Source organism: Bufo gargarizans, chromosome 7, assembly GCF_014858855.1.
Source record: "Bufo gargarizans isolate SCDJY-AF-19 chromosome 7, ASM1485885v1, whole genome shotgun sequence".
Lineage (NCBI taxonomy): Eukaryota > Metazoa > Chordata > Amphibia > Anura > Bufonidae > Bufo > Bufo gargarizans.
Window position 1 is genome coordinate 162,556,008 of NC_058086.1, and position 19,575 is coordinate 162,575,582.

The following is a 19,575-nucleotide window of genomic DNA, read 5'->3' on the forward strand; positions in this document are numbered from 1 at the left end:
GTCCGGAACTGAAGACACCCTGATGCATCCTGAACGGATTTCTCTCCATTCAGAATGCATTAGGATAATTCTGATCAGGATTCTTCCGGCATAGAGCCCCGACGACGGAACTCTATGCCGGAAGAGAAGAACGCAAGTGTGAAAGAGCCCTAAAGCATACTGTGCAGGGTGGTGTGTGTGTGTGTGTATAAAGCATACTGTACAGGGCGGTGTGTGTGTGTATAAAGCATACTGTACAGGGCGGTGTGTGTGTGTATAAAGCATACTGTGCAGGGCGGTGTGTGTGTGTATAAAGCATACTGTACAGGGCGGTGTGTGTGTGTATAAAGCATACTGTACAGGGCGGTGTGTGTGTGTATAAAGCATACTGTACAGGGCGGTGTGTGTGTATAAAGCATACTGTGCAGGGCGGTGTGTGTGTATAAAGCATACTGTACAGGGCGGTGTGTGTGTGTGTGTATAAAGCATACTGTGCAGGGCGGTGTGTGTGTATAAAGCATACTGTACAGGGCGGTGTGTGTGTGTATAAAGCATACTGTACAGGGCGGTGTGTGTGTGTATAAAGCATACTGTACAGGGCGGTGTGTGTGTGTATAAAGCATACTGTACAGGGCGGTGTGTGTGTGTGTATAAAGCATACTGTACAGGGCGGTGTGTGTGTATAAAGCATACTGTGCAGGGCGGTGTGTGTGTATAAAGCATACTGTACAGGGCGGTGTGTGTGTGTGTATAAAGCATACTGTGCAGGGCGGTGTGTGTGTATAAAGCATACTGTACAGGGCGGTGTGTGTGTGTGTATAAAACATACTGTACAGGGCGGTGTGTGTGTGTGTATAAAGCATACTGTACAGGGCGGTGTGTGTGTGTATAAAGCATACTGTACAGGGCGGTGTGTGTGTGTGTATAAAGCATACTGTACAGGGCGGTGTGTGTGTATAAAGCATACTGTGCAGGGCGGTGTGTGTGTGTATAAAGCATACTGTACAGGGCGGTGTGTGTGTGTGTATAAAGCATACTGTGCAGGGCGGTGTGTGTGTATAAAGCATACTGTACAGGGCGGTGTGTGTGTGTGTATAAAGCATACTGTACAGGGCGGTGTGTGTGTGTGTATAAAGCATACTGTGCAGGGCGGTGTGTGTGTATAAAGCATACTGTACAGGGCGGTGTGTGTGTGTATAAAGCATACTGTGCAGGGTGGTGTGTGTGTATAAAGCATACTGTACAGGGCTGTGTGTGTGTGACATACTGCATGCCTCCCAAATGTTCCTCTTTTTGATCTGAGGTATAGTTTTGCATTATTACATTTACAATATTGATGCAGAATGTGTTTCCCTGGTTCCTATCTATATATTAAAACCCAACTTGCATATTATTTCCTTATTTGATGTAATTTAGATTTTTGAAATCTTTATATTCAGATAAATATTGCGTTATTGGGTTAAAAATAAAAATATACAGTGTACAGCGCAGTCAGGTGTTACAATATACAGTGCACAGCGCAGTCAGGTGTGACAATATACAGTGCACAGCGCAGTCAGGTGTGACAATATACAGTGCACAGCGCAGTCAGGTGTGACAATATACAGTGCACAGCGCAGTCAGGTGTGACAATATACAGTGCACAGCGCAGTCAGGTGTGACAATATACAGTGTACAGCGCAGTCAGGTGTGACAATATAGAGTGCACAGCGCAGTCAGGTGTGACAATATACAGTGTACAGCGCAGTCAGGTGTGACAATATACAGTGTACAGCGCAGTCAGGTGTGACAATATACAGCGCAGTCAGGTGTGACAATATACAGTGTACAGCGCAGTCAGGTGTGACAATATACAGTGCACAGCGCAGTCAGGTGTGACAATATACAGTGTACAGCGCAGTCAGGTGTGACAATATACAGTGTACAGCGCAGTCAGGTGTGACAATATACAGTGTACAGCGCAGTCAGGTGTGACAATATACAGTGTACAGCGCAGTCAGGTGTGACAATATACAGCGCAGTCAGGTGTGACAATATACAGTGCACAGCGCAGTCAGGTGTGACAATATACAGTGTACAGCGCAGTCAGGTGTGACAATATACAGTGTACAGCGCAGTCAGGTGTGACAATATACAGTGCACAGCGCAGTCAGGTGTGACAATATACAGTGCACAGCGCAGTCAGGTGTGACAATATACAGTGCACAGCGCAGTCAGGTGTGACAATATACAGCGCAGTCAGGTGTGACAATATACAGCGCAGTCAGGTGTGACAATATACAGTGCACAGCGCAGTCAGGTGTGACAATATACAGTGCACAGCGCAGTCAGGTGTGACAATATACAGTGCACAGCGCAGTCAGGTGTGACAATATACAGTGCACAGCGCAGTCAGGTGTGACAATATACAGTGCACAGCGCAGTCAGGTGTGACAATATACAGTGCACAGCGCAGTCAGGTGTGACAATATACAGTGCACAGCGCAGTCAGGTGTGACAATATACAGCGCACAGCGCAGTCAGGTGTGACAATATACAGCGCACAGCGCAGTCAGGTGTGACAATATACAGTGCACAGCGCAGTCAGGTGTGACAATATACAGTGCACAGCGCAGTCAGGTGTGACAATATACAGTGCACAGCGCAGTCAGGTGTGACAATATACAGTGCACAGCGCAGTCAGGTGTGACAATATACAGTGCACAGCGCAGTCAGGTGTGACAATATACAGTGTACAGCGCAGTCAGGTGTGACAATATACAGCGCAGTCAGGTGTGACAATATACAGCGCAGTCAGGTGTGACAATATACAGTGCAGTCAGGTGTGACAATATACAGTGCACAGCGCAGTCAGGTGTGACAATATACAGTGCACAGCGCAGTCAGGTGTGACAATATACAGTGCACAGCGCAGTCAGGTGTGACAATATACAGTGCACAGCGCAGTCAGGTGTGACAATATACAGTGCACAGCGCAGTCAGGTGTGACAATATACAGTGCACAGCGCAGTCAGGTGTGACAATATACAGTGTACAGCGCAGTCAGGTGTGACAATATACAGCGCAGTCAGGTGTGACAATATACAGCGCAGTCAGGTGTGACAATATACAGTGCACAGCGCAGTCAGGTGTGACAATATACAGTGTACAGCGCAGTCAGGTGTGACAATATACAGCGCAGTCAGGTGTGACAATATACAGCGCAGTCAGGTGTGACAATATACAGTGCACAGCTGTCACACAGCGCAGACATCTCAGATTCATGTTATGAAAGAACCACAAAAACTCACCAGGCAGGGCAGCTTAGTATCTGACTCCTCCCACACAACTGATCACATGGTCATGACATCATCAAAGGTCCTTTAGCTGACGGGTTTAGCATCTACCACAGTGTATGGGCTCCTGGGAGGATTAGGTCACATGAGAAGGTCACATGATACAGAGACATATGGGGGGGGGGGGGGGAGAGTAGTGTTTAGGAAGCTGTTGCACTTTTAGTGGCTGTGGGGTGTTTTTGAAGGAGTTCTGTGTGGTCCTTTGTCTGTGCTAGGTTTAGGGCAATTTTCATAACCCCAAAAAGGAGGACATGACACCTGGGACAGTGGGGCACGACGCTGCAATACACAGAATGGAAACCATAATTATGTATCAGTGTCAGACAAATTATTCTAGAAATCTATAGGATAAACTCTGTATACACTTCTGTACTGGTGTATATTACTGGATATACTGCTACATTTCCCATGCCACATGCATACCTCCCAACTTTTGAAAATTGCAAAGTGGGACAATATGTGCTGCGCGCATCACGGCAGTTTTTTCCATACTAGGCCACGCCTCTAACTCCGCCCAGCCCCTGGGACAACTTTTGTCTTCTTGCGCTTCAATATCCATTTAAATATTAGCAGATAAATCGGATTATAGATATTTTTATAGATATTTTTGTCCAAATTGCACAAAATATTGAAATTGTGGTCTAATATACAAGTAGAAACCATACACTTTTAGTAAGGAGCAATGTAGTAAATATATTAATGCACATTTCTGCATTAATTCCCCAAGTCAAAAAGAGGGACATTTAAAGGCTATTTACACCCTTGGAGTCTATTTTTATTTTTTATATGATTGCATTTAACTTTTTTTTGGCTAAAAATCATATTTTCAATTGGCCTTTATTAAAAATATTGATCTGTTCAGTCACAAAGGGTTAACTGTTTTTCTAACTGTGTGACTGGTGTTTTTCACTTTGTGGTCATCTAATTACCCTTAGGCCTCTTTCAGACGGGCGTTGCGGGAAAACGCGCGAGTGCAAAACATTGTAATGCGTTTTGCATTCGCGTGAAAAAAATCGCACGTGTTTGGTACCCAAACCCGAACTTCTTCACAGAAGTTCGGGCTTGGGATCGGTGTTCTGTAGATTGTATTATTTTCCCTTATAACATGGTTATAAGGGAAAATAATAGCATTCTGAATACAGAATGCATAGTACAATAGCGCTGGAGGGGTTAAATTTTTTTTTTTAATAATTTAACTCACCTTAGTCCAGTTGATCGCCCAGCCCGGCTTCTCGTCTGTCTCCTTTGCTGAACAGGACCTGTGGTGAGCATTCATTGCAATTACAGGACCATGTTATAAGGAAAAATAATAATGATCGGGACTCCATCCCGATCGTCTCCTAGCAACTGTGCGTGAAAATCGCACCACATCCGCACTTGCTTGCGGATGCTTGCGATTTTCACGGAATCCTATTCACTTCTATGGGGCCTGCGTTACGTGAAAAACGCAGAATATAGAGCATGCTGCGATTTTCACGCAACGCACAAGTGATGCGTGAAAATCACCGCTCATGTGCACAGCCCCATAGAAATGAATGGGTCGGTATTCAGTGCGGGTGCAATGCGTTCAACTCACGCATCGCATTCGCGTGGAATACTCGCTCGTGTGAAAGGTGCCTTAGGCCTCTTGCACACAACCGTATATATTTTGCAGTCCGCAAAAAATTAATCTGCCAAAAATATGGATTACATCCGTGTGCATTCCGTATTTTGCGGAAAGCAACAGCTGGCTCCAAAGGGCTCATGCACACAACAGTTGTTGTTTTGCGGTCCGTTTTTCACGGATCCGTTGTTTCGTATCTGATTTTTTTTTTTTCCTCTGATTTAAGTCCTCTTCTGTTCCGTTATTCCACAAAACATATCCATATGGTTTCCGTATGCGATCCATTTTTTGCGGATCGGAAATAGTAACTTATTAATCACCAAACACATGAGCAATATGGGCTGGGCATAGCATTTCTATAGTATGGATCTGCAAAATACGGATGTGTTCCGTATTTTTTGCAGACCCATTGACTTGAATGGGGCCTCAGACCGTAATTTGCAGACAATAATAGGACATGCACTACTTTTTTGCGGAACGTAAATACGGAAACGGAATGCACACAGAGTACCTTTCGTTGTTTTTGCGGACCCGTTGAAGTGAATGGTTCTGTATACGGTGCACAAAAAAACGGAACGGAAGCGGAAAGAAAATACGTTCGTGTGCAAGAGGTCTTATTTCTAAACTACTACGAGGTTATAAACACTTATTTAAACCCAATTCTTATCATTAATATAAGGATTGAGCTTTAATGAGTGTTTATAAGGCAAGAGCTAAGGAGTCCGTCTGCTCCTCAGATGACGGAAAGGACAGAAAATCCACAGGCGGCTAGTACAGCATGTCAGCTTTGTACAGAAAAAAAGGATTCCATATTGTTAATAAAGACCAATTGAAAATTATTATTTTTTTAGCTCAAAATAAGTATAATGCAATAATAAAAAAAATTGCCCCCAAAGGTGTACATAGCCTTAGGTTTAAAGAGGGACATGGGTCAAAAAGAGAGACACTTGGGAGGCATGCATATGCTGCCATACAGTACTGGTTACAGCCTGTAAGAAGCATTGTATGGGAGTCCTGTACCTCCATATACTTCACTGTATAGCCTCAGTATACCGCCATATAACTCATTATATAGTTCCAGGATATCTCCATATGAAGTAGCAGACTGAGAACTTAAAGGGAACCTGTCACTGGGATTTTGTGTATAGAGCTGAGGACATGGGCTGCTAGATGGCCGCTAGCACAGCTGCAATACCCAGTCCCCATAGCTTTGTGTGCTTTTATTGTGTAAAAAAACGATTTGATACATATGCAAATTAACCTGAGATGAGTCCTGTACGTGAGAGGAGTCGGGGACAGGACTCCTCTCAGGTTAATTTGCATATGTATCAAATCAGGGTTTTTTTACACAGTAAAAGCACACAGAGCTATGGGGACTGGGTATTGGGGATGTGATAGTGGCCATATAGCAGCCCATGTCCTCATCGCTATGCACAAAATCCCGGTGACAGGTTCCCTTTAAAGTGGCCCTGGAAAAAAACTAAAAGTGGCCCCATGTTGTAGGCGGGTACCAAACTGACACAAGTAGGCAGGGCCAACACAAGTAGATGGGGTAAATACATGTAGAGTCAGCAATACCACATTGCAGCATAAAATGCCATCCGTGAAGCTGCCTTTCTCTGGCTTTTCCCAACCCTACCTTCAGCATGCTGCCTGCACTTCCCACACTAATGACCCCTATAGTGCCCCCATTAGTAGTATTTATTTTACGCACTTATATAGCGCTACTATATTCCGCAGAGCTTTACAGACATCAGCATCACGCTGTCTACAGTGGGGCTCACAATCTAAGTTCCCTATCAGTATGTCTTTGGAGTGTGGGAGGAAACCGGGGAGAACATACAAACTCCATGCAGATGTTGTCCTTGGTCGGTTTCCAACCTAGGACCCCAGCGCTGCAGGGCACCAGTGCTAACCAATGAGCCACTGTTAGAGGGGCAAAGGTTTAAAAGTAATATCAGGAAGTATTACTTTACTGAGAGAGTAGTGGATGCATGGAATAGCCTTCCTGCAGAAGTGGTAGCTGCAAATACAGTGAAGGAGTTTAAGCATGCATGGGATAGGCATAAGGCCATCCTTCATATAAGATAGGGCCAGGGGCTATCCATAGTATTCAGTATATTGGGCAGACTAGATGGGCCAAATGGTTCTCATCTGCCGACACATTCTATGTTTCTATGTGCTGTCCATGTATACTCCCCATGTGGCCAAGAAAAGAGTCTCATTCCAAGCCGCCATCTCCAATGTAGTTCACAGACCTCTTCCCGTCCAGGACTGGTGAAAGGATTTTTGCCACCAAAGGCAAAAGCTAATTTTGCTGCCCCCTTGACTCCGCCCATTGACCACGCCATTTGACCCACCCCTTTTTTGTCCTCACATCCTAAGTCTGATCTATAGGCCCCCGTGCTATGTATAGACATCTGTCACCTGTATGTCACCTCTCCATCCCATAGCCCAGCTCCGTCCCAGCCTCTCACACATCCTGCCAGCACTAATCCCATCATCGCCTCCTCCGGGCTGCTCTCCCCTCATTCATTCCCCGCTCTCCCTCCCCCAGGACAGCACATACCCATACAGCCCCCATCCCGCGACTTACAACTCTTTTACCAGCACCATGGCCGCTCCTTGCGCCTCCCGAACTTCTTCTCCGCTGATCCCGGCCCCGAGTGAAGGTTACCGGCCACTTCCTACTCCGCACCGCGCTGGGGGCTGGGTGTTGCTGCAGCAATTACTACGTCACGGCCAGAGCGGCGCCCCCAGCAAGAGTGCGCTCTACGCGGTGGCCTACTTTGCTTATGGGTGGCGCCGGCCCTGTTCCCATCTGTGTCCCTGCTGCATTTCTACACTGCCTCCTATACTGGCCTATGGCACATTGGGTGAACAGCAGGCTGGGGGCCATCAGATGATTATATATCCGGCCAGCGGCACTGAGGGAGGGTTAGGCGGCCCCATGGGCACAATGAGTAAACATCCACAGTGGGGGAAAAGCAAGTAAACTTGTGTGTTGATGACTTCTACAAGATCTAATTGTCAAAAGATGTCCCGCCACCACTGATGGATTGCAGGGTGGTCTGTAACCATGCAAACGAGCAGGGTATAATGTGATGGAAAAAGGAATCCAGCCAGCAAAGGAAGCAATATGGACAATAAAAGTATATTAGAAAGTGCCTTGTATTAACTTTCTCTACATGATAAATGCCACTTACTGAAGTGAGACCACCCCTTTAAAGGGATTCTGTCACCTCCCCTCAGCCAAAAAACGATTTAAAAGCAGCCATGCAGCACAGCTTACCTGGATTAGGCTGTGCTGTTTTATCTTGAAATCCGTCCAGCAGTTACTTCAAAAAACGACTTTGATCAATAAGGAAATGCGTCCTGAAGGTGCCCAGAGGGGCGTTTTTTTCTTCCTAGTGAGCCCAGTACCGCCCCTCTTTCAGTGCCCAGCCCGCCTTCCTTGTATTTTCTAACCGCCGCCCCCAGCCTGCCACAGCCTCCCCTCCCTCTCCTCCCCCTCCCTCACGCCGAACGAAGTCTCGCACAGGCGCAGTACCCACTGAGGGCTGCGCCTGTGCGATCATCAGGAGACTGAGGGCGGCAGCTTCATCTTCGTCACTGGGCATGCGCCGAGCCCAGTGACGTCCGATGCTCGCTCTTCCCAGGCTGACTGAGGGAAGAGCGAGCATCGGACGTCACTGGGCTCGGCGCATGCCCAGTGACGAAGATGAAGCTGCCGCCCTCAGTCTCCTGATGATCGCACAGGCGCAGCCCTCAGTGGGTACTGCGCCTGTGCGAGACTTCGTTCGGCGTGAGGGAGGGGGAGGAGAGGGAGGGGAGGCTGTGGCAGGCTGGGGGCGGCGGTTAGAAAATACAAGGAAGGCGGGCTGGGCACTGAAAGAGGGGCGGTACTGGGCTCACTAGGAAGAAAAAAACGCCCCTCTGGGCACCTTCAGGACGCATTTCCTTATTGATCAAAGTCGTTTTTTGAAGTAACTGCTGGACGGATTTCAAGATAAAACAGCACAGCCTAATCCAGGTAAGCTGTGCTGCATGGCTGCTTTTAAATCGTTTTTTGGCTGAGGGGAGGTGACAGAATCCCTTTAAGACTCTTTATGCCTATTAGGTGCTCTCCAGAATGATACATAGCACCCCCTTCACCCGGAATATATGCAGTTATCACCCTATTTTTACAACTTATGTTGACTCTCCCTGAATTGTAGGAGTGAGGTACGTCAATGAAGGTGGATATCCTTCAGCAGAGGGCTGGGCCGTCCTTTTCGTGTGCAATGACGCAGGAGGATGCTGAAGTTACTAAGGATACAAGATATAATCAACATCTCATCACTGGCTACATTAATGAGCTGCAACTGCTGAGGGTGACGCTGTGTATCCAACCTGCTCCCGGCTCAGATATTAGGAGGGTGAGTGAGCAGAGGCCCCTACCAACCACAGGTAAGACTGTTGTACTGCTGTCTCCTCATGTCCATGGTCTGCTTATTATAAGAGAATTGACCGTAAAATAAAGGGGTGCACCTCGGGGTTAATGCCCTTCAGCTACTCACTATAGGACATGATGATGATAACTAGTATTAGTAGTAGTATGATGTTCATTTGATGGCTATAAAATCTATAGGTTTTCTTATACAGTATGGAAACATGCAGTTTATTTTTTGGAAAATGGGTACCAAACTGTTCTCCATAGTAGGTTCATTAGATCTTCATAACTACGGATCTCAAGAGCATTTTTCCTACAACTAAGTTGATGCACGCGCCATGGATGGTAAATCATATGGCTACCATTACAATATTCATAGGGATTGTTATAAAGATTTCATGGATCCAGCTGCAAAGAGCAGCAACTCTTCATAGCCCTGCACTGACACATCCCCAATTTAAGAGTATTTGTCCAAACAAGCCCAAGAGGTTATACAAGACCTAAATATTGTTGACCTATCCTCAGGATAGGTTATCAATATCAGATTGGTGGGGGTCCGACTCCAGGTAACCCCTGCCAATCAGCAGTGCTTGGCTTATTCATACTATATAGTTGGACTCCAGCAATTAGATCTTAATGACCTATGCCGAGGATAGCTCAAAAAAGTAAAAAAGTAGCAGCACTTACGAATCTATAGCAAAAAGTCTCTATGGTGGTGGTGCCCGCAGTGTTGGATACCAGTCTGTAGCATCCCCAAATCATCCAGAATAAATAAAAAATTTAACTGCAGCACTCGCCGGTCTTCAATTCGCGCTGGTTTATTCACCAAAAATTGCAACGTTTCGACCTCTCGGTCTTTCTCAAGCTTGAGAAAGATGGAGAGGTCGAAACGTTTCTATGCTGAGGATAGGTCATCTAACCTCTTTAAAGAAAGCGTATATGGATAGCGGCTCACCCTTCCTGTTTACACAAATAGGTGCTCTCACTATTGTGTGATTCCCCCTAATCACAAATTGGTAGATTGCAAAAAGTTATAGATATAGTCGGCACTCAGATACCGCCAGGAAAAAAAGTAAGTGACCAAGACCTGGAATCAGGGTCTCCGTCCCAGACCTGGAATCGGGGTCTCTGTCCCAGACCTGGAATCGGGGTCTCTGTCCCAGACCTGGAATCGGGGTCTCTGTCCCAGACCTGGAATCGGGGTCTCTGTCCCAGACCTGGAATCGGGGTCTCTGTCCCAGACCTGGAATCGGGGTCTCTGTCCCAGACCTGGAATCGGGGTCTCTGTCACCACCGTATATTGCCCTCAGATTTTAACTTTTATATTCAATTGGCTTGTCACTTGCTTGTGTAAATCAAGGGTGCAGATGTAGCTTCAGCTCCGGTCACATGCTTGCCCCATGGGTCCATGAAGACTAGGACCCTGTACAAGGGCATTCATAGGACACCCTATTCTCCCCTTAAAAGCAATGCCTTATGAGGAGAATGCTTTTATAATATGGAAGTTGATGGAACCTCTGCGTGCCTCCATGTATGTAGGTGTAGGCACCGCAGTATGGATCCTTGCAGCACACATTCACTATATGTTTGTGTATAGTGAGATTGTAAGGCATTTTTGGCAGGGCTCTCTAGTCCTCGTGTATCGTGTCTCTGGGGCTTTGCATTGCCTCACTGTTTCCTGCAGGTTGCATAATATGCAGCAATAATAGTGACAGCCTTCTAAAATGGAATCGTTAGGATCAGATTTTGTTCAACCAGGCTGTTTTTAGGCATAAAGCGATATATGAAAAAAAATGGCGTTCAGGGCACCTACATCTGAAAAAGCTTTTGCTCTTATTTAATGTATAAAGTAGTCAACATTTGTTTGAATGATAAATTTTTCAGGTTCTGTTCAGCCGGGCGTCATTCCAAAAATGTTTTTATTTTGTTATTTAATCTACAATAAATAAGAAGAATATGCACAATATGCCTTATTTTAGCTAAATACTTATGTGTTTTGCTGTGGGATTGGAAATTTACATTTCTAGACTATTCTTCTTTGCTTCAACTGATGCATCCATTTGATGTTAGTGATAATGAAGAAGCTATAATTACTCCAAGGTTAAAAGGATAAGCCCTACTTTCCTGGATGCAAACAAGATATCAACAAGGGAATACACTGGAGAGGAGATTAATCCTGAGGGGTTATTGCAGTAGCAACAGAAACCAAGAAACTATAAGAAGCTGAGTCATTGCACAGATATATATATATATATATATAGCGCCAAGGTGTTAATCCATTTATGTGTTCAAGGAGGAATAATTGAATGCAGAGTTCTAGAATTATATATGGGAAATTCAGTATTTACTAGGGCAGGGATGCCCAACCTGCGGCCCTCCAGCTGTTGCAAAACTACAATGTCCATCATGCCTGGACAGCCTAAAGTTATCATCAGGGCACGCTGGGAGTTGTAGTTTTGCAACAGCTGGAGGGATGCTGGTTGGGCATCCTTGTACTAGGGGATAAGTTGTAACGTGACAACTCCTATAAGAGCAATTGTGAATGAGACCGTTTTTTAGTATTCATAAAACATTCATAAGAAAGTGCAGCATGGGCGTGGAGCTGTAGAGCCGGAAAGCACAAGAAAAGAGACAAATGCTGAATGGAGCAGATATTAAAAATGTAATGTAATGTAATGTGCAAACTGGAAAGTTAAAGGGGTTCTCTGGAAATTAAGAAAATGAAAATACTTAAATATTTTATTTTGTTATAAATATATTCCCAAATATCTTGCATTAGTTATAATGGCTCGTTTTGTCTGGGGAGCAATCATTAGGAGAAATAAAATGGCCGCCGTTCTATTAGTACACACAAAACCTGTCCTTATCACACAGGAGGATACTTAGTTACTTCACAACACTGAGGTAAAGAGTCGCCTCATCCTCTCTGCTCTGCTTGTCAGGGATTATAATCCTAAATACAGATGATAAGATCTTTAGCTGAATCTCTGTTGGAATTGAGCAGATGTGGCTGATGAGCAGCAGCACTTGTTTACGGTCTCCATTACCACAGTCTGTCCTGTCCATCCTCTCTGTACTTCATGTCTCCTCATGAACTCCATTCCCACAAAGATTCAGCTAAATATCATATTAAACTGTATTCAGGATCATAATCCCTGACAAGCAGAGCAGAGAGGAGGATGAGGCAGCTCTTTACCTCAGTGTTGTGAAGTAACTTGTCCTGCTGTGTGATTAGGACAGGATTTTGTGTGCACTAATAGGACAGCAGCTATTTTGTTTCCCCTGATGATTGCTCCCCAGACAAAACGAGCCATTATAACTAATGAAAGGTATTTGGGAATATATTTATAATAAAGTAATATTTAAGTATTTTCATTTTCTTAATTCCCGGAGAACCCCTTTAATAGCCTTTTTGCTCAAAACTAAGGGGTTGTGTAACAAAACATATTCAAAATTTTTCAAACCAGCGTCTGGATCTAAATACTTTTGTAATTACATTTAATTAAAAATTTTGTATAGCACAGGGTTCAGCAACTTCCGGCACTCCAGCTGTTCTGAAACTACAACTCCCAGAATGCTCCAGTCACTTCTATGGGAGTTACAAGAACAGGCAAGTAAGAGTGCATGCTGGGAGTTGTAGTTTCACAGCAGCTGGAGTGCTGAAGGTTGCTGATCCCTGGTATAGCCAGTGAGCTATTCAATGAAATATATCTGTATAGGGCCACCTGTTGTTTGTTCTTTTCCTTATCCTTAGTTCGTCTCACTGAGCTGGTCTAACATGCTCAGTAGGGATGAGCGAATCGACTTCGGATGAAACATCCAAAGTCGATTAAAACCTTGTTAGTGGTACCTTGGAACTTGAAAACTGAGTTTGGTAAAAGTTTTTTAACAGTCTTGCGAGACTTCGCGAAGTAATAACTTTGGCTCATCGGAGCCAATACATTCAAATACTGTACGGTGCCCTCGCTCTGTACAGTATTCTAACAAAGTTTTATGCGAATCGACTTTGGATGTTTCATCCGAAGTCGATTCGCTCATCCCTAATGCTCAGTTTAAATCTTCAATTGCTGCCAGCCTTATGTTCTGTTAGAAGCTGTGGCAGTTACAGTGAGAGAGTTGCAGCAGAAAGGACCCACCCCCTGAAGATAATCTAACAGAACAACTGGAGAGATCTCTGAACCCATGTGAGGTACAGGACTGGTTCTAGCTTTGTTAGAAAGGTATTGTCATGTACTATATTATATCAGATTTTTATTTTTTTACATCAATCATGGCATAACCCCTTTAAAGGGTACCTAAACCTTTGCGAGAAAACATGCAGCATCGCTTCTTAAAGTGTTCTGCACTGTCGGCTTTCATGAGCTCTGTTCGGCTCTTCCAGCCTGCAGAGTACGGATCCCACATACTTTATGTCAGGGATGCCCAACCTGCGGCCCTCCAGCTGTTGCACAACTACAGCTATCAGGGCATGCTGAGAGTTGTAGTTTTGCAACAGCTGGAGGGCCGCTGGTTGGGAATCCCTGCTTTATGTGGTTCTATACTCTGCATGCCGAACAGAACCGATTAAAGCAGACAGCGCTTGCATGATCGTGCTTTCTCCCAAAGGTTTAGGTCCCTTATAATAAAAACAGTCAAAGCAAAACACTCATGGGAAGGATTATTTCTTACACTCAGAAGGCAAGCCTGCTGCTTTCTGCTGCGTGCGCTTTTAGTGTACGGCCAATTGTAGCGGAATTACAGGTGGAAAATCTGCTGCGTTTACAGTAATCGCAATTAAAAAATCTCATCTACATGCTGCAATGAGGGTCACAGTGAAAGCCGCACATAACTTGACATACTGTGCAGATTTTAAATCACAGCATGCCCATTTATTACAAAGGAGCAGCCTCCAGCTGCAATTAAAGGGGTTGTCCGGGTTCAGAGCTGAACCCGGACATACCTCCATTTTCACCCAGGCAGCCCTCCTGACAGAAGCATCGGAGCAGTTCATGCTCAGATGCTCTCCTTTGCCCTGCGCTAAATCGCGGAGGGCAAAGGAATTTTTTGGAGATCCGGTGATGTACCGGGGCTCTCCATGGGGCTGCCAGGAAGCCCGGTGATGTCACCGGCACTGATGGGCGGGATTTAGCGCTGCCCTAGCCAGTAAAACGGCTAGGGCAGCGCTAAAGCCCGCCTATCAGAGCCAATGACGTGACCTCACCGAACACACTGCCGGGCGGAAGTTTCTGCCCGGCCGTGTGTTATTGAAAACAAAAGAGCCCGTGCCCTGCGCGATTTAGCACAGGGCAAGGGAGCGCATGAGATGCTCCGATGCTAGCCTCAGGGGGGCTGCCTGGATGACAGCTCTGAACCTGGACAACCCCTTTAACCGTGCTCAGACAGGTCTGATCCAAGACCACTGAGAATGAAGAAATCCATCACTGATGATAAAATCCACAGATCTTTTATTGTAAATTCACGACGACACCGAATACAGTGGGGACAAGCTCCTGTTAACACGTTTCGGACATTAAATGTCCTTAGTCATAACTGGAATTTACAATAAAGGATCCGTGGATTTTATAATCAGTGCTGGTTTTCTTTGTTGTCATGTTTGCGGATACCTTTGCCATGCTGGTTCGGCATAATTTGTGTTAAATGGGACAGCAATCCGCATTGCATGCATGGGAATTTCTGTATGCCAGTGGAAGCATGCTATCTACTTCAGATGGAAATGCCAAGGATTAGCCCTGTTAAATTAGGCCCCTTTCACACTGGCGAGTATTCCGCGTGGATGCGATGCGTGAGTTGAATGCATTGCACCCGCACTGAATCCCGACCCATTCATTTCTATGGGGCTGTTCACATGAGCGGTCATTTTCACGCATCACTTGTGCTTTGCGTGAAAATCGCAGCAAGCTCTATTTTGTGTGTTTTTCACGCAACGCAGGACCCATAGAAGTGAATGGGGCTGCGTGAAAATCGCAAGCATCCGCAAGCAAGTGCGGATGCGGTGCGATTTTCACGCACGGTTGCAAGGAGATGATCGGGATGGGGACCCGATCATTATTATTTCCCGTTATAACCTGGTTATAAGGGAAAATAATAGCATTTTGAATACAGAATGCTAAGTAAAATAGCGCTGGAGGGGTTAAAAAAAATAAAAAATAATTTAACTCGTCTTAATCCACTTGTTCGCGCAGCCGCCATCTCTTCTGTGAGGAAAAGGACCTTTGATGACGTCACTACGCTCATCACATGATCCATCACCATGGTGATGAATCATGTGATGGACCATGTGATCAGCGCAGTGACGTCATTACAGGTCTTTACCTCACAGAAGAACACAGAAGAGATGCCGGCTGCGCGAACAAGTGGATTAAGGTGAGTTAAATTATTATTATTATATTATTTTTTTTAACCCCTCCAGCCCTATTTTACTAAGGATTCTGTATTCAAAATGCTATTATTTTCCCTTATAACCATGTTATAAGGGGAAATAATACAATATACACAACCTTGAACCCAAACCTGAACTTCTGTGAAGAAGTTTGGGTCTGGGTACCACATTCAGTTTTTTTATCACGCGCGTGCAAAACGCATTGCACCCGCGGGATAAAAACTGAACAACAGAACGCAATTGCAGTCAAAACTGACTGCAATTGCGTTCCTACTCGTGCGGGTTTGCCGTAACTCATCCGGACCTTATCCGGACATGCTCGTGTGAAAGAGGCCTTACAATGGGACTGATACCTGTGCAAATGTGCTGCCCACCTGCAGTATGTTCATGGCATAAATCTGAGGGTCACCCTTGGATTTCTGCCATGGAAATACACATCACATTTAATTGCTGATATGTGAACATGACCGTTTCACACGAGCGTTTCCAGTGCGGGAATCGCCCTCTGTGTGTGAGCGTGATCCTCCGTTCTGGACATCGCTTGTCTTGCAGGAGCGCACGGCATTATGCTGATTTATAATGCTATGTGTCTCTGCATGACCTTCCTTCTACAGAATCATACTGACATAAAGCTGTCACTATGATTATGTTACAGAAAGGTCAGGCATGATAATGATAATGCCGTGCGCTTCTGTAGTCCAGACCGCACAATCCCTCTCTCACACGGAGCATGATTCTCGCAAGGGTCACGCTCATGTGAAGGAGCCCTAAAGGGGTTTTTCACCCGATCATTTTTTTTTAATCTCTGAGTGGCATAAAATAACAATAGCAGTATGGCATAACAAAAATAATATGTGAGATACTCACCTTCATCAATACCTGCCGTTCCCTGGGTCTAAGCCGAGCCTTTAAAATAATCGACTAGAAGCTTTTAATGGGTGTTATCTTTTTTTTTTTTGAATTACCCTTTGATCCAACACAGATATTCTGGCATTGTCAGTGGTCTTTGTTTACTGGTGGCTGGCACAGAAACAGTTTCCTATTGTTTTCAACACGTCCCTTCTTGGTGTGGCTGTGGACATCAATGGAACAATGGAAGGTGGTTTCCGCAAAGCAGCCTAGGGATTTTTAGCACGGATCACCGAATATAACCTGATACAAAGACAGAAACAGACCATGGTTGTAGTAATGATATCACTGTATTCATGAAACATAAAACTTAGCTTTTAATAAAAACAGATAAAAAGTGCAAAATATGACCACCAATATAAAGAAACGGCACAAAACATGTTAGTCCAAATGAAATATAGAAAAAACAGGACAAACATATGCACACAATATACATAGAAAAACCTAGAGACGGCATATCAAAAAAACAGTAGGGAAAAGGAAACTGACCCTGATACACCCTACTTACCCCTAAGGGCTCATGAGCACGACTGTTGCCTCTTTTGCGGTCTGCAAGTTGCGGATTTGCACAGCACGGTTATCGGCTGTGTACATTCTGCATTTTGCAGAACCGAACGTCCGGCCCATAATGTGGACAAGAATAGGACATGTTCTATATTTTTGCGGATGCCACGGAATGGACATACAAATGTGGATAGGTCCGCATCCGACCCACAAAAAATTAGTATTGAATGCGGACAATAAGTACGTCTCGTTTTGTCTGGGGACCAATACCCTGCACAGAAACCTACCCTAGTGCTGGTTAACCCTATGCGTTTCCGCCACAAGGATTTGTCAGGGGACCAATACCCATTTAACCAGTCCTGTGATATGTAAAGCCATAGACAAGAGAAAGCGATGGCCTAATTTTAATTAAAGGGGTTATCCCATGAGTAATGTAAAAAAATATATATATCAGACATCACATAGTACATGGCAGTCTATTTCTAACAAACTTAGAACCGGCCCTGTACCTCCCATGGATCCAGAGATCTCCCCATTAATTGTTGTGCTAGAGTTATTTCACGCTGCCAACTCAGCGGTGTGCCGTTTCTCAGGGGGGCGTGTTCTTTGCGCTGCAGCTGGTGACAGTTGAAGGATGGAACTGAGCATGTGTGTCAACCCCAATGGGCAAACAGCAGGTGGCGCTATACAAATAGAAGTCAGTAGCTATACCAAATATTTCATTACATGCAATTACAAAAGTATTCAGATCCAGGCACTGGTTTGAAACATATTGAATATTTTTTGTGGGACGACCCCTTTAATACACCAGCATAATTGATAGTATTATGGTATGATACAACTGGCTCATAATAGAGCCACTCACTCTGTCCATGGGCCAGGATACATGATGTATACTATCAATTATGTTGGTGTATTAATTTAATTTTGAGTACTGTTTTCCCTTGTCTACTGCTTTACATTATCACAGGACTGGTTTATTGGGTATTGGTCCTCTAATCCTATATTGGTTCCCTGAAGAACCCTTGTAGGGGAAACAGACATGGACAGCGTAGGGTCAACCAAGGAGCACTATTATTATTATTATTATTAAAGCGCCATTCATTTCATAGCGCTGTACATATGATAAGAGGTATACATACATAATACAGACAATTGCACTAAGCATAAACAAGACGAGTTACAAACTGGTACAGAAGGAGAGAGGGCCCTGCCCGTGAGGGCTTACAATCTACATGGTATGGGAGAAGGACACAGTAGGTGTGGGTTAAGTTGGTCATGACGGTATAGAGGCAGCAGAGTGACTGGTTGTAGGCTTGTCTAAAGAGGTGGGTTTTCAGGTTTCTTTTGAAGGATTCCACTGTAGGTGAGAGTCTGATATGTTGGGGTAGCGAGTTCCAGAGTGTGGGGGATGCACGGGAGAAATCTTGGAGTCGATTGTGGGAAGAGGCGATAAGAGGAGAGGAGAGAAGGATGTCTTGTGAGAATTGGAGAGTGCGTGTGGGGGTGTATCGGGAAAGTAGCTCAGAGATGTAGGGGTGGGTTCCTGTGCAGAGTTCATACACCATCAGGGTGCTCACTGCTGTCCGAGGTAGGTAGGGTGTATCGGGGTCAATTTACCTTTCCCCTACTCTTTTTCGATTTGCTGCCTCTTTTTATCTGTATTTATTAACAGTTAAGTAATATGTTGCCAGTTTTTGGCAAGGAATCTGTGCCAGATTCAGCTGTCAAAATATTCTGAACGGCCCCTAACTGAAAGGTATATATGTAATCATGTACCAATAAAATAACAGAATGGACTGCTATACAGATTTCCACATTGATTATTTCTAAATTTGCTTACATTTTAAAGGTTTACCAGTCTTATCCAACACTGCGTTGTATTTTCCTAAAAACAATATGGCTGCTATAACTCAACTTGAACGAGATATGATGTCTAAAGCTCAGCGCCAGATTCCCAAGTGCCAGGATCCAATAGAGAAGTTGAGGCTGCAGTGTCTGGCAAGAGGAGCGTCCGGAATTAAAGGTCTTGGAAGGTACATTCTCAAAAAATTAAACTTTAATTGTACACGCTGCCTGAGCTTTATTTGACAATAAAAGCCTGTTGATTTATATCCAGCGACGTAGAGGTATCAGCCACCCCAGCACTGGTGTTTGAAAGGGTCCCAAAGTCCCAATTCCAATATAACAAGACACCAGTATTATGGACTGTGCCTCTCTTAATACCAAGTATATTTCTCGCAACAAAGTCATTCCCAAAGACTATGAGTTACTGCACGTATGCATTCAGCTAATAAATTGTTCTTCTTTCTTCATCTTTTATATTGATGTAGTGTAAAACTAACAGGATGAACTGTATGATATATAATAAAGACGATATATATAATATGTATTTTAAAAATATTTATTTCGATTTGAAGTCAAATAGTAACAT

General features: G+C 44.6%; 1 protein-coding gene across 2 annotated transcripts in view; it reads left to right on the plus strand.

The window, feature by feature from the left end:
- The window catches only part of LOC122943561 (calcyphosin-like protein), a 59,615-nt gene that overhangs the window by 26,347 nt on the left and 13,693 nt on the right, over positions 1-19,575 (plus strand). For both annotated transcript variants that reach the window (XM_044301400.1, XM_044301399.1), the window contains exons 2-3: positions 9,135-9,366; positions 18,994-19,177. In XM_044301400.1, the coding sequence (XP_044157335.1) occupies positions 9,150-9,366; positions 18,994-19,177 (401 nt within the window). In that variant the 5' untranslated portion in view covers positions 9,135-9,149. The remainder of the gene's footprint in view (positions 1-9,134; positions 9,367-18,993; positions 19,178-19,575) is intronic.